Source organism: Macrotis lagotis, chromosome 1 (assembly GCF_037893015.1).
Source record: "Macrotis lagotis isolate mMagLag1 chromosome 1, bilby.v1.9.chrom.fasta, whole genome shotgun sequence".
Taxonomy (NCBI): domain Eukaryota; kingdom Metazoa; phylum Chordata; class Mammalia; order Peramelemorphia; family Peramelidae; genus Macrotis; species Macrotis lagotis.
Window position 1 is genome coordinate 805,647,205 of NC_133658.1, and position 22,043 is coordinate 805,669,247.

General features: G+C 38.4%; 1 protein-coding gene across 7 annotated transcripts in view; it reads right to left on the reverse strand.

The window, feature by feature from the left end:
- The window catches only part of TENM4 (teneurin transmembrane protein 4), a 1,252,272-nt gene that overhangs the window by 66,509 nt on the left and 1,163,720 nt on the right, over positions 1 to 22,043 (reverse strand). For all 7 annotated transcript variants that reach the window (XM_074216997.1, XM_074217000.1, XM_074216995.1 and 4 more), the window contains 3 exons: positions 13,727 to 13,994; positions 12,274 to 12,417; positions 9,083 to 9,332 (listed from right to left, as the gene is read on the reverse strand). In XM_074216997.1, the coding sequence (XP_074073098.1) occupies positions 9,083 to 9,332; positions 12,274 to 12,417; positions 13,727 to 13,994 (662 nt within the window). The remainder of the gene's footprint in view (positions 1 to 9,082; positions 9,333 to 12,273; positions 12,418 to 13,726; positions 13,995 to 22,043) is intronic.

Sequence of the window (22,043 nt, forward strand, 5' to 3'; positions counted from 1 at the left end):
ACCATTCCCTTTTGATCCTGCTCCTCTCAATCCCACTCCTCTGAGTCCCCTCCCTCTGTTATTATCTTCCTTTTATAAGGTCTTAGAGGGTATGCCAGAAGTCTTCGTACAATTAACACTTAAAAACAGCATTAAGTCTTTTGGTGCCTTCTCTATATTTTGTTGGTTCACACATGTGGGCTTCACCATTGACCTCCTTGAGGCTAGGGATATTTTTTGGGTCCCTTTATAAGTGGGTGTTAAACAAATGTTTGTTGACTGCTCCTGCATCATCATGCAAATGTAGAATCTTAGGGCTTGGAAGGCATCTTAGTGATATGTCACAAGTTCTAGGTTCAGGTCTCAGGGCATTTCCTGGCTATATGATTATGGACAAGGTTCTTAAAAACTCTGAGCCTCAGTTGTTACTCAGTCATTTCAGTTGTGTCTGATTCTATATGACTCCATTTGGTGATTTTTTTTTGGCAAAGATAGTTGAGTTGGTTGTCATCTCCTTCTCCAGTTCATTTTATAGATGAGGAAACTGAAACAGAGTTAACTGACTTGCTCAGGATCACACAGTTAGCCCAGGCTCAAATTTGAACTCAGGTCTTCCTGATTTCAGGCCTGGACCTCTATCCACTGTGTCATCTAGTTGTACAAATGTATTCAGGGTTTAAAAAATTCCTCCCCTCACATCTTTGTCTCTCATTTTGTTATACCCACAGCAGTCAATTAAACATTGTCCACTTCTCTCTGCAACAGTAGACTGAGGGGAGTTGAGGCCCATTTCACCTCCTGATTCATGACTTCCACTTGCTCCCAGTGACTGAGGGCCGTGCAGTCTGTCAGAAGCAAAATTAGAAACTCATCTCAGGTCTTCTGACTTTAAGTCAAGGTCATTGTGGCTTTATGGATCAGGGAAACCTTTAGACAACTGGAAGACTGAGTGAATAGCTGGAGTTTATTTCCTGAGCTAGTCTTGAGACAATCAATAACTGTTCCAATGAGCCTGGGAAGGAGTAAGAGGAAGGTTCTAGTTGGATAGTTGATTCTGAGGCAATATTGTTTTTAGGAAGATGAGCACTGGCCTGGAAATTGGAAGATAGCAGCTACATCTCTGGTCATAATGTTGGTAGCTATAGAAGCTATGTGAATTATTCTGTGATACCTGTTAAGATTGGGGAAGGAGCTCCATTCTCCTCAATACAAGCTATTTCCATTTATCCCTTTCATATAGAAGTGAGAGAGCAAATAACTTCCCTGTGACTGATGGAAAGGTCTTAGGAAGGAAGGAGATCCACTCTCCACTTCCATATGAATGCAGTCTGCCACTTAGAAGGACAATGGGAATTATTCTTGTGTCCTCAGGATAAAGTCCATCAGAATTCAAGTTAGTAGTGAAGTGTCCTCAGTTCAGGATTAAATTCATATCATGTATAAATCCCCAATATTAGAGCTGGAAATGAACTTAGAACATAGAACAATAGATTTGGAAGGCACCTTAAAATGCAGAATGTTAGCACACTGAATATCGAATGTCAGAGCTGGTATGGACCTTACAACAGAAGATGTCAGAGCTGGAAGGGACCTCACAACAGAAAATGTTATATTAAAGAATATTGAATATTAGACTTTGGAATAATAAAGTGGGAAGAACTGTTTTCTAAGCTCTACCTTTTCAAGATTAGAAACTTAGAAACTGAAGCCCATAAAGAAGCAATTTGTATGAGGGGGTCAGATCTAATTAGTAATAGAGCTGATATTAGAATTTGGGCCTCTTGACTTCCAGGTCAATAGTCTTTGCTAACAATGAACTTTATGCAAATGTGAAATCAAAATCTATGGATACTTTACATTTTAAGCCATCCATATTTGTGTGAGAATGGGGAGACTAGGAAATTGAAATGAATAAATACTTGGCAGAAGGCTGATGAGATCTGGCAATGACAGGTGATGGTGGTGGGTTGAAATTTTTCCAAGTATGGCTGATTGAGTCAAAATCTGTTGTAGTATTCCCATGCAACTGAAGGAAAAACATCCTCTGCCTGTAACAAAGGTCTACCTCAGGAACCAAATCTTTTAGGAGTTTCATTGCCTGACCTATCAAACTATGCCCTTTTGTCTCTGCCCTTATTGACAAATAATTAGACTACAGAACAGCTGACTTCCAGGCCTCCCAATCCCAGACACAAGGGTTGCCCACAAATGTGCCAACATCCCAATGCCTGCTGGTCTTTAGATTCTGGCCATACTGCTGAGGTCTCATTTTTTTTTTCCTGTGGAAGTCATTAAAATGGATTGACTATATTATCAAGATGGTCTTACTTTAGTGTAGCCTGTCCTTTATTTGGAGGACAATTAGATCTATGACATTAACATTTCTATGCAAAAGTATTCAAGATTTAAAAAAAATTCCTTCCCCCACACTTTTGTCCCTTAATTCATTATATTCATAGTAGTCAATTAAACATTGCCACTTCTCTCTGTAACAACAGACTGAGGGGAGTAGGGTCCATCCCACCTTCCATTTGGACTACCCTCCATCAACTAGCTATTGAGTCATCTGGATATGGCACCTGTGCTTCACCATACGACAACATGCAGCAAAACAGGGAGAGGCGGGAAATGTTCCCCTGGTTGGCTTACCTATGTCTGAAATCTTTATTTCTGACAGAAGACAGGAATGCAGGAAATAGAAGAAAGAATGAAATGTTAGAAGCTAGGATAGAAGCATTATTAGCAGATTGAAAACTTGACAGCAATGGTACCATGAGGTGCGATAATAAATAAAGATTTAGCAGCTTGGACACTGATATATTTCAGATTGGATATGACTTGTCAGTGGGCTCCCTTACAAGCTGCTACACATCACAGAGGAGGCAGGATTTTACCTGCTCCAGAGCTGCTCACCAAGAGGGATGATAGCTCAGGCGGCTGATATATTCTGGGCCTTTAACAAGGGTTAGATGGGGATTGAAATATTTGTTTCTCTTGAATAATTACTTAGAACTACTTGTATCTCTACATCCATTTGCAGAGATTTAGATGTATAGAAACCTCTCTCTCTCTCTCTCTCTTTCTCTCTCTCTCTCTCTCTCTCTCTATATATATATATATATATATATATATACATATATACATATATATGTATGTATGTATGTATGTATTTAAAATGCCCCCCTTCTCTCTTCCTCTTACTGAAATTCTTCCCATCTTTCAAGGTCCAGCTCAGGTTCAACCTCATCCAGGATGCCACTCCTGAGTCCCCTCCCCTTTCCCAGACCACATGGAAGTAATTTCCCCTATTTTGAATTGCTCTCATCACTTGTGTCTCCTATGTACACATCACATTCTGTATTACTTTTCATTATTATCTTGCTTTTCTATTTTGTATTATAACCACCTGTATATATGTTTTATGTCTAATACCACTCTCAATCTTACTCTCCTGTCCCGAACAGACTATTAAAAAAAAGTTGTCCAATTTGACCGGAACACAGGAATAAAAAAAGATGAAGCTGGAGAGACTGGATGTTACTAGCTTGTAGAGAGCCTTGAATTCTAGGAAGAGAAGTTTAAAATTTAATTGATAGAGAATTGGGAGCCACTGAATATTTTTGAGCAGGAGTGGTTTTTCTGATAATGATTTGAAGTTTTAATTTCTGGTAAGTTAAGAGGAGGCAGAAAGAACTGTTAGGAGGTTCCTAATAATAATCCAAGTGAGCATGAATGAGGGTTTGAATTAGAGTGGTATGATGGGAATAGAGAAGGAGGGGTGTGTGTGAGACCCTATAAGGGTGGTTATTTGTCTTATTTATTTTTGTATTTCCTATGGTGAACTAAATAATTCTCCACACATAATAGAATCTCAGTGAATGTTTACTGAAAGTGCAAGTATGATTGATGTGTCTACATTACAATATGTGTATATTTTCAAGGGGTTGTGCTTCCAAAGGCAAGGATGCTCCCTCCCCTGACACCCTACAATCACTGCATGACAGGGCAGACAATTATCTGCTATCCCCCTGAAAAAAATATTCCTTTGCTGGCTAACCTTTTGGCAGTGGTTAATTTATAGATAAAGATATGCACATATATAACCTTGCAAATCATTTTCCAGGATATCTTGGCCTTACAAAATACAAGTGATTCTGTCATTATTTTACTGTAATTTCATTAACTGATACTTTCTTTTAATCATAGTTTCTTTCCTATAGTTGCAGTGACAAGACCACCCTCTTGAAGAGAAATAGTCTTTTCATAGATTTTCATTAAAACAGTCAATTTGGTCCTAACTTTTATGACTATGATCTCATTTAATCTTTACTTTAATCATATCCCTTGAGAGAGGGGCAGTGGGGGGTAGTGGAGAGGGATGATCATCCCTGTTTTAACAGATTGGAAACTGGTAGCTTGAGAAATTAAGTCCAAGGTCCCAAAGGGAAATCATGCACATTTATTTTATCGATTTAGTTTGATTCAATTCACAAACATTTATTGAGCAGCTGTTCTGGGTTAGGTCTTGGTCATGCAAAGACAAAAACCAAACTTTCCCTGCCCTAAAGGAGGTTGTGTTCTATTGCAGGGAGTTCTGAAAACATTCACAAAAAATCATAGTACATGGCAAGGAGTGATAGGGGTCTGCTAAGTGGAACAGTGGCTAGAGCACTGACCCTCAAGTCAGGAGGACCTGAGTTCAAATCCAGCCTCAGACACTTAACGCTTACTTAGTTGTATGACCTTGAGCAAATCACTTACCCTCATTGCCTTGCAGAACAAAAAAAAGTTACTAACTATGTGACCTTGGGCAAGTCATTTAACCTTGTTTTAACTCCATTTTTTCCATCTTTTAAAATGAGCTAGAGAAGAAAATGGCAAAACGTTCCAGTAGCATTGCTGAGAAAATCCCAAATGGGATCACAAAGGATGGGACAAGACTGAAATGGCTGAACAACAAGGTGTGATGGTGGTAGAAGATATAACAAGTAAAGGGGTTCTTAGGATTTTTTGAGGAGGGAGAGTTTGCTTTCAGCTAGGGGGAAGAGGGAGAAGATGAGAGAATATCTTACAGGCATGAGAGATGGTTTGTGGGAATGCCGAGAGGTAGGTGGGAGATGGTGTTTTGAATTCATGGAACAGCTTGTTGTCCAGTTTGGCTGGGACATATGGTGCAGTAAAGGAAAATAATGGGAATCATGCAATGGAAAAGATTCACGCTCATGTTTTCTGGCTCCAAATATCACATTAATTGCACTAAACCATCCTTGGAGGATCAAGTGAAATAATGTATAAGAAAGTAATTTCACATCTTCAAATGCTGAAGAAATATAAACTGTTCTTATTGTTATGGGCAGGATCTTCTTTTCTAAACTCTTACAGTATCATAAGATCTAAGATTAAGAGCTGGGAAAAGACCTTAGAGGTTACTGAGTCCAACTTTTCCATTTTAGAGATGGAAAAAAAAGAGGTCCAGGTGACCTGACCAGTGTCACACAGTGTGAATCAGAGGCAGGATTTTAACTATTAGTACAACCCATGCCTCCTTTCCTGAATCTCATATCCTTCACTTCTTTCTCTGCCTATAAATATCCTAATCTGTACACTGGACAATGTGTGGACACTATTCAAATTCGATTCAATTCAACAAATATTTATTCAATAGCTTTTGTGTGTATAGCTTTGAATTCAGGGCTGAGGAAGAAATGTTTGGATGAAGTAGGCTCCCTCAAATAGCTTAGAAGAGGGGAAAGACACTCAGAGATAATTATGACACTTGAAGTTACATTAAGAATTATAGAGCTACAAGGAGGACAAGTGAGTTCTGAGGGGAAATAGGGAAGGTTTCCTAGAAGTGTTGGAATTTTGTCCAGGGTTTTAAAGGGTGGGTAGCAATTCATCAAGAAAAGAGGCAGAGGGAACATTTGTAAGCAAAGACATCAATTACAGCTCCGATGGTGGACTCTGTTGGAAGGGAATTTTGGTCAGGAAACCTTTCTGAAAGTCTTCTTTGTCTCCATCTATAATTTTCAGGAGGACGGCCCCCCCAAAAAACCATTAAAAGCTTTCTTCATTTAGGGAATGGAAGGGGTCTTGGCAGCCTTCTAAATATAATTCCCTTTACTTTACTAAAGAAGGAAAAGCATCCCAGAGAAGAGAACAGCCATTCTCCAGCTTGCAAGTTCTGATGAACTCCAAGCCACAGTATCATAGGGTTTTTTGAACTGGGAAGGAGGAGACTCAGAGACCATTTGTGCTAATTTCTTCATTTCATGGATGACTTTGAAAATAGAGATAGCACTTAATAAATGGTGATTGACTGAATAATTAAGTGACTTTGCCTTGGTCAAAGAGAAAATAAACAGAAGCAATGTGTTTTACTCAGAAGAAATCTTGATTTGGAATCAGAGCACCTAGGTTCAAAGATAGGAGCTCTGACTCTTACTTTTGTGTTTCCTAGAGTAAGTCTCTTCCTAGGGTTTTTTGAACTGGGAAGGAGGAGACTCAGAGACCATTTGTGCTAATTTCTTCATTTCATGATGACTTTGAAAATAGAGATAGCACTTAATAAATGGTGATTGACTGAATAATTAATTAAGTGACTTTGCCTTGGTCAAAGAGACAATAAACAGAAGCAATGTGTTTTACTCAGAAGAAATCTTGATTTAGAATCAGAGCACCTAGGTTCAAAGATAAGAGCTGTGACTCTTACTTTTGTGTTTCCTAGAGTAAGTCTCTTCCCCTTCTTGGACCTATTTCCTATTTTATAAAGCTTTTGTATTTGCAAAGAACTTTACAAATATCCCATTTGATCCTCACAACAACACTGGGAGATGGGTTCTATCATTCCCATTTTACAGATGAAGAAACTGAAGCAGATAGAAATGACTTACTCAGGATAACACAGTGTCTGAGGGTAGATTGGAACTTAGGTCTTCCTAATTCCAGGCCCAGAGTTCTATATGTTATACCACCTAGCCAGCTTCTGTGTCAAAATCTGTATCTATGATATTATAAGTTGCAAAACCAGCATTTGAAGCTGGAGATACTTCTTTTCTGTCATAGTTTCTTAACCCTATACCTTTTACACCATCCCTCCAAGAGACATTTAAGATTAAAGTTCATAGGATTCTTTCTTAACAGAAAGCATGAAAGAGGGATTAAGAAAGGAAAAGAGACTTACTCATGAAAAAGCTACATCTAGAGGGCATATGTAATGAATTTATTTAACAATGGAGATTCTGGGTTTCTGAGCTGTCTTTCCCTAGTCGCCAGACCAGGAATAAGGGTGATGATAGTGGTGGTGGGAAAGCCAAGGTACTGTGAGCCCTGGCTTCTGGTGGCACACAAATGCTTGCATCCATTCTATCTACAAGGTTTTCTTTTGGGGACATCTAGGCTCTTATTTACCTCAAGGATCTCAAAAGTTGGTGAGAATAGATACTGGCTTCCCAGTGAGGAAAGATATGGGGAGAGGAAGGGAATAAAATTTATATTGTGCCAAAAAGTATTCTAGGCACCATACTAAGCACCTTACAAATATTAACTCATTTAATTTTCACAAAATCTTGCAGGACAGTAGCTATGATTACATATTTTACATTTTGCAGTTGAGGAAACTGAGAAAAAAAGGTTAAGCAGCTTTCCCAGGGTACAAGGCTAATAATATCTAAGACTGAATTTGAACTCAGGTCTTCTTGACCAAAGCTCACTGTGCCATAGAATTTAGTTTGGAAAGGAACATTTTGTACAAACTTTTCATTTGTGGGTAGGGCGCCAGACCTGGGAGTCTACCAATATGGAGAACTCCCTCCAATGAACCACATGGCACCTCAGTAATGGAATCTTATAAACTTGTTCTCGGCACTTATGGAGCAATTTGTCTGTGGTCATATAACGCACAAGTGCCAGAAGCAGGACTTTAATACAGTCTTCTAGACTTAAAGATTGACCCACTATATTCTTTAACATATCATGTTATCATCATTTCATAGAAAGATATATATATATATAATTATATTGAAATATAACTTATAGAGATTAAATTATTTATTCAGGGTCCCACAAGGCAAAAGTTGCAAAGCTGAAATTCTGATCCTGGGTTTCTGACTCCATATTCCAAGAGGAGTCATGGTGCCCTCACTATGCCATGCCTTTTATGAGGGCAGGGACTGTGCATTAGTAAATACTGTTTGTTTTCTTAGTATCTAGAATAGATCTGGACATAGATGCTCAATATGTTTGTTGAATTGAATTGAATCAAATATTGGGGAGGTGCCTGTTTTTGTGTTTGTGCATTTACTGATTCACATGCCTACTTCCTCAGCTGGTCTATAGTGTCATGAAGGCATCTTAAACTTTGTATCTCCCCTAGTAACAAGTATGATCCTATGAAAACCAGTTGTCACTTCATAAAATGTTTATTGAATCACCTTGAATGTTGGAGAGTTAACTAAAAACATTTAGGAGGTGCTCAGGTACTTAACTTTCCTTGATGAATGCCTAGACCAGATAAAGGTACTTAAATAAATCCTATTATCACTGTCTCCCCAACATCTGGCACTGTGCTTGGCCCATAGTAGATATTTAATAAATTCTCCTTGAATACAAATGAATGAAAGAATGAATGAATATATGAGGAATGCTGCATGAATACAAATAGATGAATGAAAGAAGAATGGATCTATAGATCCATTTACTCTTTAGGGATGGAAGTCAACTGGCACCAACATTTTAACATCTCCAAGGCTTCCATTAATCCTTCTTCTTTTGACCTTCTTTAAAACAGCTCTTCTTCCTGAATTTCTGACATAATATCAAAGGATTTAAGAAAAGACTTCTAAGTTGCCTTGACCTGCAAGGACTTTTCTGTAATTCTAAAGGCTGTTCAGAGAGTTGAGAAACTGCCTTGGGGAGGGAAGTCTTAGCTGGGTGTAAACTCACTTCTCATCTGCCCCATCTGTGGAATATTTGAATCAGAGATGCCCTATCCCTATCCCATCATGCTGTAGTGCTATTTGGTGTTCCAGTGGCTGATTGCAGCTGGGCCCAAGCAGAACAAAGAAAATATTATGACTGAAAGTTATGACCAGTGAGTGACTACCTTAACTCCAAGATGTTGGTGACATTGCCAGAGGGGAAGATCCTCCGAATGTAGTTGAAGTCACCAACATAGAGACTCCCATCTGAGCCGCATGCGAGTGCCACTGGAGCCAGAAGCTTGTTGCCATCAGCAAGGCCATTACAACTGGGACAAGAAATGCTTCGCCTCCGTCCATTCCCCATGATGCTTCCAATGACAGGTGGTTGCTGGGATACAAACTGGTTTTCTCCATTTCCTTTATGTAGTATACCTAGGATAAAGGTCAGAAAAGAAAAAAGTGAGTTGGGATGAAAAAGTCTATTTTCTTTCCTAAGGATTAGTCACAAGCACTCCTTTATTTGGTATAGTGAAGTCTTCTATCCTGAGATTTAGAGCTCAAAGGGACCTTATAGCTCATCTAATATGACTCTCCAGTTTTACAAAGGTCCAGAGAGGAGAAACAGTTGACTCAGGGTCAAACAGGTAATGAATATTAAATCTGGGATCTGAACCCAGGCCCTCTTATTCCAAAAATCCAGGGAGTTATAAATTAAGTTGTCTATTTTCTTTCTATTAAACATTTTAGAAACAGATGATAGCAAGTTATCCTTATGTTTGCCAATTAAAAACACCAAACCAATCTAAATTCATCTGAGAAGGTAATGAAAATTTTACATATCTTTGACAAATGGACATATGGAAGCACTGATTTGGTCAACAAATGTCATTTATTCTGATCATTCCTTTTTTTTCTTAATTCAATCCAATTTAGTTCAGTTCAAGATGATACTATCTAATTATTGGTCAAGATCCTCAGGCCATTCAGCCTCTATTTACAGTTATTCTTGTTTATATCTACAGGTTCTTTCTTAGGTTTTATTCAATTGTTTTTCTTTGCTACAAAAAGAGGGTTCCTTAGGTGGTAGTCATGATGACATATGTCCAGAAATTTCTGTGCACAAACAGAAGGCATTGAAACAACTTATTAAAAATTCTTTTGTAATTTATTTGAGACTTCCTGAATAAATATATTTTGGAATTCTCATAAAGAGAGAATTCACAACAGCGAACATTATTTGAACAATCCAATCAGTAAAAACCAAATGGCCAATGATGCCTCTCACCAAGATGTTACAGTATGGTAGGAAGTTCTTTAATATATTTATCTTGGAGGATACTGGCAAAAGCTAATTAGCTAGGTTCAGAATTGAAGTGAAAGTTAAGAGTCTACTGTTGGTAAAAAAAGTTTAGACATTTCAAAATTAGTAAACATGTTCTTATTGTTGGAAAAGCCCATATTTCCAATGTTAATATTATTACTACATGACTGTGAATCAAACATCAACCTTTCAGGTGAATCAAAAGATAATGATAAGATGCATACAAATGTCAAGAACATAAGACTGAAGATGACCAATAGGTGAAATGAAGTATAAAACCACACTTATGGCAACCAAGGAAATCCTGGACTAGAAAAAGAGGTTGGCTAAAGATGAACGATAACCTAGAGTTAGAGTTGGTAACCATATAATGTCCAAAGAGCCAAAGAAATGTTTCTGTCATCCTTGTTCTATACTCTATTTGAGATGTGAGGAAATGCTAGGACAAGAATCCCAAAGGATGAGAAGGCATGGAAATGCTGAGGGAATGTTGACCAGTACTTTTCCATTTTTTAAAAAAAGAACGAAAGAAGAAGTTCACTTAAATTTCAGCAAGAGATAATGCCAAGGAGGGTGAGATACAGAAACAGGTTTCCTAGGGAGGTTATGAAAGCACCATCTGTAGAGAACTTAAAAAAATTGGATTGACAACCATCTGTGTTGGATACGTATCCTTTCCCTAGCTTATAGACAAGGGTCTAAATTAGATGCCTGGAAGGCCACCTGTCAGTGATGTGGAAGCTAGGATTCTTGCCTAGGGTGGAAACTTGGATTAAATGAACCATCATGCCTCTATAAATTTGAAGATGCTACAAAACCCTATCTAGAATAATGAAATTGTTATTAAAGTGATAACAAATCTTACCTTTTCCAAATAAATTTCACCTTTTCCTTAACATGTGTGGACAAGAAAAATACATTTCTACTTACTGGGAAAACTTTTATGAGTGAATCTGTGCCTCATTCTTCTTAACTAATATGACTTACTCTAAAAATCATTTTTAATATCTAATGATTTTTACTAGATTTTTAGTCTTTCTAGAATATGGCAAAGTCCTCAAAAATTGATATTAAAGCTGAGCCAACAATAATTTATCAAGCACCTTCTATTTGTTAATTGTTTAAAGAGTTAGAAATCCAATGACAAAACAAAAAAAAAGTCACCCCGGCTTCAATAAGCTTTACTTCCATTCTCCTCTCTTGAACCTTGGTTGACTTTGATTTCCTCCTCTGATTTTATTTTACATGGTTATTTGTTGTATCTTTAAAAATGAACATCCTAAGTGCTGAGCACAGGGCCATGTCCATGTTAGGTTCTGAATAAAGATTTTCAGGATGAAGAACAATTTCTAGGATAATTTTTCTTGTTTTGTAACAGGCTTTTATTTCATGAATGAATGAGAAGGGCTATATGAAAATCTCCTCTTTCTCCTAAAATAGAAGATTGCTGCTTGGTTGACTCTGAGCTTTTCATAGAAAAGCTTTTATTAGAAGTGGAAAGGGACTCAGAACATAAAATATTAGATGATAGACAGATGGATATTAGAGAGGGAGATGAGGAAGGTCAAAAGCTATATAGTATCTATTATGTATCAGGGACTGGGCTAAGTGCTTTTACAAATATAATCTCATTTGATCATTAGGGCTGGAAATAAGTGTGGTAGAAGCAATCCATGCCTAAGAAGGCTGAGTGTCTTGCTCCAGGCAACAATGTCTGAGAGTGGTTAAACTGAGAGTAGAGGGAAATGCTCTGGATGCATATTGGCTGTATCTAGTAGCCTAAACCTATCACTTATTCCTAAACAACAACCATAACCAGCACCACAGAAAAAAACTAAACTGGTACATCAATCTTTCATATAGTCAAAAGATTGGTTTTTTTTACATTTAAATCTGCCCATATGGAGTGTGCTATGGTAATGTAGGTTACAATAAATTATTTGCCAATAGCAGCCTTCTTCCTCAAGTGGAGACTGAATTATTTATAAGACCCAGTGACCAACTGGTGGCCCCTACATCCCTGGCCACAAGGCCTTCCACTGAGTCACTCACCACTCTGGATGTTGAGGGCATGATGCTTGTCCAAGGTCCACCCTCCTAGTTTGGAAGCATCAATTTCATAGCCCTGAAGTACTGCAGTCCTCTTCTCCCATAAGATCAAATCTGGGCAGGATTCATATTCATATCCAACAGAAACTGGGGAAAGAATGGAGAAACAGATACAGAATACAAATGAATAATGACATAGCACACTTCCCTTTAAAAAATGCATATTTGCATCCTGAGTCCAAGGAGGTTTATTTTGGAAAGAACTCTGCAGGCAGGATACACTTATTAGCTGTGTTGCACTGTTCAAGTCATAAACTCTCTGGTCCTCAAGTTTCCTCATTTGTAAAATGAGGAGAATTTGTCTAGATGGTCCTGGAGGTCTATTTCATTATGAGAAGGAATAAAGACCATCTAAAAACCAAGGTTATAAATGTATCATTTTAAGAGTGTTGGACTGTTATGAAAGAAAGGACCTGAACCCAGAGCCACCAGTGAGTGACACAAGTGTGGCAAATTCACTTATCCTAGCTAAGCTTCAGTTTCCTCAAGTGCAATATGAAGACAATGATATCTGTACCACTTACCTATTGGAGTTATTGCAACAGGACTGAAATGATGATATAATAACTAATAATAATAATGATAATAATGATAGTGATGATGATAATGCTAACATTTATATGGTGATTACCATGTGTCAGACACTGTGTTAAACCCTACAATATTATCTCATTTAATCCTTACAACAACTCTGAGAGGTAGATGCTATGATTATCCTATTTCACAGTTGAAGAAACTGAGGCAAATAGAAATTAAGGGATTTACCCAGGGTCATTTGGCCTTTATGAAGTTGGATTTGAATTAAGTTCTTCCTGACACCTGGTCCAGTGCTTTATCTACTATGCTACCTAGCTACCTAGAAGGGTAGTAGACATTATAAAATATTAACATTATTTTCTGCTATATCTTTTCAGAACAACAACATTATAAGCTCATCAGGAAATACCGCAGCATATTGAATTTCTGGAAATACTGTCAGAAAGGCCTGGTCCAAATTCTGCCTCAGACACTTATTAGCAATATGACCCTGGGCAATTTCCTTCAGTTTTGTGGGCCTCAGTTTCCTCATTTATAAAATAGAGGTGAGATGAACACGAAGATTTCTAAAGTCTCTTACAACTCTAAAACTATGATCAGAAAGATATGAGTAAAAATCTCCCAAGGCAAGAAACCTTGATTTGGAGTAACTGAAGGATGTCTCCATATTGTCTTTGAGTTTATTATTTACTTCTATTTAAATGCTAAAGAAATTGAGGATCAAACAGAAATGACTTGCCCAAGTGAGGTGAGTATTGAAGGGGTAGGAAGAGGAAGGAGAAGTAAAGAAAAAGGAATGATGGGAGAAATTACATGCTCTGTCCTATAGGCATGACTAGAAAAATAGCAGGAAGCTTACCAAAGGCTTCTGAGAGTCCAAACACCTTCTGGTTGTAGACATCAGTCTTGTCCCAGATGAAATAGTAAGAGAGATCTGGGGCAGCAGCAAACCACTTCCTGAAAAGTCGCCCTTCCACAGCTACCATGAGATGGACCTTCATGAGATTGAAGGGGATGGTAGGGTGAGTGAGGCTAATCTTCAGGACAGACTTGTAGCCAGGTGTCCGGCTGCTCAGGTAGCTCAACTTCATGCTACATCCTGAGATGCTGATCTCTTCCTGCAGAGCCTGGAAAACAAACCCGAAGAATTATTAAAAAAAAAAAAAAAAGATAATGTGGTGGAAAGCGTAAGAGAAGAGACCATGGATGTTCAGCATGGATAGGGATCTGGTCTCTTGAAGTAGTTAAACCCTCTTTCAACTCTAAATTCTGGGCTCTTGAGGACAGATTTGACAAAAACTCAGGTCTTCTGATTTCCAGAACCAACATTAACCCTTGTTACCTTATGGTCTTAAGGTGGTAAATTTATAATAATACTTTCTGGCTTCTTGAAGTCCTTGGGAAAGAATGTAAAACTCCAACTGCTCAGAAGTATCTGACCAGAAACAGGTAATACTATAGAATCAACCAGCTGAAAGAAGCCTCAGGAGGTCATTTCTCCCAGCCCAGGCAAAATACCAGTCTCCAATGAAGTAACTGAAGCCCCATTCAATACAATTTCAATAAAACACAAGTCTCTTAGGCAGAGACTTTGTGTCATCAGAGCTTAACTAATATACAGCTAAAATATGGTAGTATTTCTATCATATCACTTATGTAGAATAGTACCAGAATTCAGTGTAACAAATCAATGGTCAACTGCCACCCTTGGATCCCATCAAAATATATAGACCTCTCTATGGCAAACCATACTGACAAGAACATTAACTCACTCACTTAGGGCAGTGCACGACTGGTTATTTGGTTTGGATATCATCTCGCTTTCTCAAAATACTCTGACTTTGCTTCTAGCAGAGAAACCCAAAGAAACAAGGAAGAAACCTTAATGATCATCTAAGTCATAGGATCAAAGATTTAATACCTTATAGGACATCAAGTTCAACTCTCTTATTTTACAAAGAGGAGACTGAGAGAATTTTCAGAGAAATTTAGTGACTTGCCTAGAGTAACACAACTGGAGACAGCTTGGTGATACAGTGGATAGTTACCCTTGGAGTTGGGAAGAACTGAGTTCAGATCATGCCTTAGAATTTATTAGGCCCTATGATCCCAGGAGAGGCATTAAAACTCCCTTAAGCTCAATTTTTCTCATCTGTAAGATGGGTATAATAATAGCATCTACATCCTAGGGTTATTTTGTTGATCAAATAATATAACAGACCTAAAGCACTTGATGAACCTTAATGCCCTATATACATGTCGTGGTTATTATTTTCCATCCAAGTTGTGGTTATTATTATTAGTAGTAGTAATTCAATTCAATAAACATTTATTAAGCTCCTACAGTATGCCAAGAACTTTGCTAAGTGTGGGGATACAAAAAGAGACAAAAGATAATCCCTGCCCTCAAGGAGTTTAGTAGTAGTAGTAGTAGTAGTAGTAGTAATAGTGGTAGTGGTGGTGGTGGTGGTGGTGGTAGTAGTAGTAGTAGTAGTAGTAGTAGTAGTAGTAGTAGTAGTGTTAATAAAGATAGTGGTAGTGCTAGTAGTGGTTATGGTTGTGATAGTGGTATGAAGTGATCAGCAGAGCAGAAATTTCAACTCCTGGTCTTTTGACTCCATGCTCAAAGTTTTAGCCTAATGCCTTGGAATAAATGTGCATAGATTGTGTTAGTGTTTAATTTAAAAAATATTGCTATATCCCTTTACTGAAAATCTAATTTAGGAAGAGTTTAGAAGCTACCCATTTCTTTCATTCTGTTTTCTTGATGAACATCTCTTGACTGGCCACTGTATTCACCAATAAGCTACTTCCTTCAGGTTGATGCCTGGACTAAAGCATAGTTGGTCCTCTTCAGCCACTTATAAAGTGCTTTATTCAGGTGTCTGTGTTTCACAGGAAATTGCAAAGAATCAAATCTTGAGCTGGCAGTGACTTCAGAAAAAATTTATTCCATCCTTCTCATTTTAACAGATGAAGAAACTGAGGTCTGAAGAAGTTATCTCCTTTGTCTAGTAAAAAATAACCAGTAGATTTGGATAATAGGACATGGGTTCAAGTTCTGAGTCTGACACTTATTTGTTGAGTGATCCTAAACCTATTGGTATAACTTCTGAATTTCAGTTTTTTATTTATAAAATGAACGGAATTAGTTGTTTTCTATAATCTGATTCTATGTAAAGTCAGAGTTAACAGAATATGAGTCATTAACCAAGTTAGTCCAGATCCTATGAAAACTCCCAGAGCACAGCCTATAGAACCAATGAGAGGGGCAAGGCCTGTCATGGAAATGTGGACAGTCCACCAGTTGATCCAGCCAAGGATGGCAAGGTGACAGCACTGAAAGCTGAAACTAATGGGTATATGGTGCCCAAATTTTGTAGCATTCTAGCTGTGTGGTTATAATGTGTTTTCTGAACAAGACACTAGTAAAAATAAATACAACGGATGTGGAATCCTTAAAAAAGATTTCCACCAGTTCTTCCAAGATGGAAATTTTAAATTAATATGAGGTTGCCAGCATGTATTTAAGTGACTGAAATTTTGGCGGCTTGCTGCTCTGAGCTCCTTTCTTAGGAAGGAATGTGAACTTCATGGTAGGGCCAAGGGAGACATTGAAAGGTTGGCAACCATCTTTCCCTTGTATTTACAGCATAATTACACCTGCATTCAATTCCACTAAGTTAAAAACATTTATTAAACAGCTAAGATGGGCTGGGTATTGTGCTAGGCATGAGAGACAGATAATTCCCAAAGATTTGAGTTTAAGCTCAGTGATTTCAAGTATTACAATGATACATTCATAGAGCCAATAGAGCAAAAATAAAATATGGCTCATTCTCATCCTTCATATTCTACCTGATCTGATCATCAGTATTTAAGGACCTTCACAATAAGGATCCACCAGCATTTTCCAGCTTTTCCTTCCATTATTCCATATTCCAGCCAAATTGTCTGTATTGCTACTCATTGTATCATAGATCACTTAATCTCTCTGCAACTTGGTTTCCCTCTTGGTAAAATGAAGTGTTTGGCCTAGATGAGATCAGAATCCTAGATTCTTAATCCAGTATCTATGGACCCTCATGGAATCTGGGGATAAATTTCAGGGAGGGGGAAGTGTGTGAACTTGGATGGAAAAAAATATTGCAAGTTCATTTTTATTAAGCTCAACCTGAAATTTAGCATGCCCTTCAATGATTTAAAACATGACTGAGAAATGGTTCCTAGGTTTTATCAGACTGCTAGAGGAGCCTATGACACAAAAAATAAGAAAAATCCTTCCACTAAATGAACTCTCAGGTCTTCTAGTTCTAGATCTGTAATTATATGTTCATTTCCTGCCTCCATGTTTTTGCTATGTCTGGATCACCTTCCACTCTATTGATAACCAAATTATCTTTTTTTAAGTTTGGCTCAAACCCATGGCTTCATACCTGAATCCCCTAGCTAGATACGATGTTTTCCTCTATCTAGTCTCAAAGTATGTTTTACTTCTTTTATGTACTCATTCATTCCTTCTCAAACCAAACCAACCAAACCAACCAGTGTATAGTCTGGTGCTGGGGGTGATAGAAGGATGAAATAAGACACCATTCTTGCCTTGGACATGATTAGCCTGGTAGAGTGATAATGTACAGTCTGCTGGAGGGAAAGACTATCATTTTATTCTAATCTGTGAGACATAAACTTATTAAATTCTGAGGTTAGGAGCTGTGCTTTCTATTGTACTACATGTTTTATCAATACTTAGCAAAGAACAATCCTGTGAGATAAGTAGTGAACAGATAATATACTCATTTCAAAGATGGGGAAACTTATGCTTAGAGAAATGAATAATGATGATGATAGCTATTATTTAAATGGCAGCTAAGAAAACTGAGGTAAAGAGGTTTAGTGACTTATTCAGGCTAGTAAGTATCTGGGGCTAGATTTAAATTCAGGTCTTTTTTTTCTTTTGGCAAAAAAGGGTTAAGTGACTTGCCCAGGGTCACACAGCTAATAAGTATCTGAGGCCAAATTTGAACTCAGGTCCTCTTGACTCAAGGGTCATTGCTCTACTCATTATACCACCTCACTGCTCCAATTTGTCCATGGTTACTTTACTGTTGGTAGAAAGCAGAACCAAGATTCAAACCCAGGCATTTCCCACTCTTAATTTTTCTGCTTTTTCCACCCCATCATGATGTCTCTGGGCAGCTAAGTGGCACAGCGGATAAAGTGCTTGGCCTGTAGTCAAGAAACCTGACTGTGTGAATCTGGGCAAGTCACTTAATCCTGTTTTGCCTCAATTTGCTCATCTGTAAAATGAGCTGGAGAAGGAAATGGCAAACCACTCCAGTGTCTGCCAAGAAAACCTCAATGGAGTCACAAAGAAGCCGACTAAACAACAACATGATATCTCTGCTCAGGATCCCAACACTGGGCTTCACATCCTGTAGGAACTTAATAAAGAATTTTTGAATGAATGAATGAATGAATGGACTTAAGTCAAAGCAACCCTTCCAAGTACCAGCTCTTCCAAGCAGCCGGAGGTTCGACAGCTGGGTGAATCACCGCAGAAGAGCATCATCCCATTGCTCTCATAAATATTTACTTTCTCTAATGTACCCTTTTCAATTTACATCTCTTGGTGCTTGCAAAGGGTGAGAAATGATAGGACTGGGAAAACTCTAGAATTTATTTTAATATATTTTATGAGCCTAGCAACAAGCGATGCTAAGAGTGGGGTTCAGACAGCCACCAGCTGCTTAGCTTTGTAGGGGGGCGGCAGTGGGGGGGAGGAGGGTGTGCTCTCTTAACCTAATGTAGCTGAAAGCTCCAACCCCTGGGAAAAGACAGGCTGGCAATAGTAGATTCGGGCCTAGGTAACAAATTACTGCTCCCTGGCAGGATCTGTCTCTATTGACTCCCATCTCCTAAGAAAGGTCAACCTGGTAGCACAGACTAGAAGGGGATACGTGCTGAATATTCTAAATGGGAGGGAGCTTGGAACGGGGGTGGGGGGGAACTCCATGGATTTCAAAATGGCTCCATTCTGCTCTTGGGCGCTGTCATCTGGATCAACGCAACTCTGCACATACAGAGAAATGTGTTTGCTTAGTGGGGCAGAAAATAGACACGCATAAATGTAGAAAGGCAACGCTCTGTGAACTCAGGCAATCCATTAACACGCATGTTGTCAAGGGGGTTGATTCTGCAGGTTAGAGGAACGCAGGCAGATTTCTCGTTAGGCTTTTGCTCCTCCACTCTCCACATCCCCCAGGTTGCTGTGCCTGCCATTAGAATCAAGATTAGGGGCAGGAGTGCTCTAAGAAGAAATTCAACAAGTCTCAGTTGGATGAAGGAATTTTGATTTGGGGTCCATTTCCATGGTTCCCTTAGAAGGCAGGAAATGTCTTAACTAAATTCTGAGCCTCCCCCAGTTCCCAGCACAAAGCTTCTTGCTTAATACATGCTTATTGGATTGAAATATGTGGAATTTGCTCCAATTATTTCCCTCCCAACTTGGGTGAAGGAAGTTCCTATTTCCCATACAATTTCCAGATCAGATTTTCAATTTTCAGGTAGAGAATCACAAAATTTTCACTATAATAGAATATTAGAGTCTGGGTAATACTAATTTACATCAGCATTAAACAAATTAAAATTTGTAAATTACTTTATATCATTTTGATTTTGTAACAGCCCTGAGAAGTAGATGTTACGGTGATTCTTAGCACATTTGTTTAGATGGAGTTCTGTCCATGGTAGTGAGGCTCTCAGGCAAGATTTAAACCAGGACTTCTTGATAGAAGTTCAGAATTCTCCTCACTACATCATGGTAGGCTGCCTTTAGCTGAGACTACTAATGTTAGAATACCTGCTATTTCCCAAGGCAGGTGACTCTACTTTGGGATAGTTCTAATTTGGGAGGAAGTCCTATTTGAAGACCTCTTAGTACATGTTTGTTGTATTGAATTAAATGGAATCTATTACAATTATTTCCCTTCAAAGCTACCTACTTGGGGGGGGGGGAGGAAATTCCTACTTCCCATACAATTTCCAGAACACATTTTAAATTTTCTAATAGAAAATTTCCACAATAACAGAAAATTAGAGTTAGGATAAAAGTTATAAAAATTTTGTCCATGACTCTCAGCTCTTCCCATCCAGGGTCAAAGAAAATGAATTTGGTTCATTTATTTCAAATGATAAATCCTTCAAATAATTGAAGAAACTTATGTTCCCCTTAAGTATTTAGGACCAATATCTCCAGTATACCTAGCATGGTCCCAGGGATATACTGAAATCAGTTCCTTTTGGCTTTCAAGAGCCAACTGTTAAATTTTCATTATGAGGGTTTATACCTCTGAAATTGGCAAATGCTTTATATCAGGGCCTGATTCATTGTTTTACTGATTGTCTAGACTTAAGAAAATAGTGGGAGAAAATGTTAATAATGAAGATTAAACTAAGAAGTGTTTTGAGTCTATTTCTTCTCTCTCTTGGAAAATTCTGTACCCCAAATCCTATGGCATTCTGGTTCCCTTCCTCTGGTCCTGGACTAGTTCAAAGTATTCCTAATATATGGCTTCCAGACTGATCACAATATTCAGGTGTGGTCTGAGCAGAACAGTAGACAGTGGTATATTCACTTCCCTTTTTGTGCCTCTCTTAATGTAGCCTTAGTTTGTGAATGAGCTGATTTGTGCAATTATGGGAGACTTTTGACCTACCCTGATCTTGTAGTCCATTGAAACCCCATATCTTTTTCTTATAGACTGGGAGAAACTTTATAGCATATGTTTCCTCATGGAGAATCTTCCTTTCCTCCTCTGCTGGGCACTGATGCTATCTCTTGAGTTTATTGAGGAATTTCCAAACTTCCTTTGAGGAAGAAGTTCTTATTCCTTTTCTGAAGCCTTGGGAATGCTCAGGGTGGGATCAGGGAGAAGTCCTTAAATTACAGAACTTCAAAGGTATTCTATTTAACGCCACCTGAGCAGGCACAGAAATGCTTTCTCTGCTTGAGAAGCAACAGATTATGGGGAATAGGACTTTGAATTAGGAGTCAGAGGATTTGGGTGTGAAACCCAATGTACTGCCTGCATCATCTCAGAAGTCACATCTCTGTCTTTAAAAATTTTTTTATTTTCATTTTTTTTCAAGTCCCATCTTTTTTAACCTGAGCCTTCTTTTCTTAAAAAAAAAAAAGAGTATGTTGGACTGGATGATTTTTAAGATTTCTATTTCCTCAGATTCCTGGGACCTCTGGCAACAGAGAGCTCATTGTTCCCTGAGGTATTCTGTTTCATTTTTGGCCATTCTCCTCCTGAGGAGTTTCCTCCTCCTGCTTAGCTGAGAAGAGACTTGGCATAGATTCTGGCCTCTGATGCCAGGCGGAATAAGTATGCTTTCCATGTGACAAATGCTTCAAATATTTGAAGACAGTGATCATGTCTTTCTCTAAGTCTTCTTTCAAAGGCAAATCATCTCCAGTTCCTCTGAGTAATTCTTGTAGGACATGGTTTGCAGTCTTTCATTTCTCATAACTCTCCCTGATGCATAATGCATTCTATGTCCCAGCCAAACCAGCTTACTTCCTCTTCTCCCACAAATGACATTCTCCAGTATTTGTAACTCTGCATCAGCTGCTTCTCTCTTAGCCTCCTGCCTAGGTGCACTCTTGCTTCACTGCCACCTTTTAGAGTCCCTGGCTTGATTCAAGGCTCAGCTGAACTCAAGTGCCCTTTGTAATAGGAGACCTTTCCATATTTCCCTAACTGTTGGCACTCCTTCACCAGGATCATTGAGTATTTACATATTTGTGTTCATTCCTGCTTCCTCACAGTAGGATATAAGCTTTTTGATGGCCGGATTGTTCTCAGTTCTGCCTTTGTATCTCCAGAACCTACTACAATCTTTGGCACACTCACACAGTAGGTGTTTAATAAATTGAACTGAGTTCTCACCTTCCCACAACTCCTACTTTTGGGATTATCTCATGAAAAGCCCAATGACCCAGTGGATAGTGGAGGACCTGGAGTAAGGAAGACCTGAGTTCAACTCTGATACTTACTAGCTAGGTGATCTCAACCCCCTTACTACCTGTGAGTCCCTGGGCAGGTTACTTATTCTCTGTCTGCCTTAATGTTTTCATTTGTGAAATGAGGATAGTAAAAATAGCACCTATC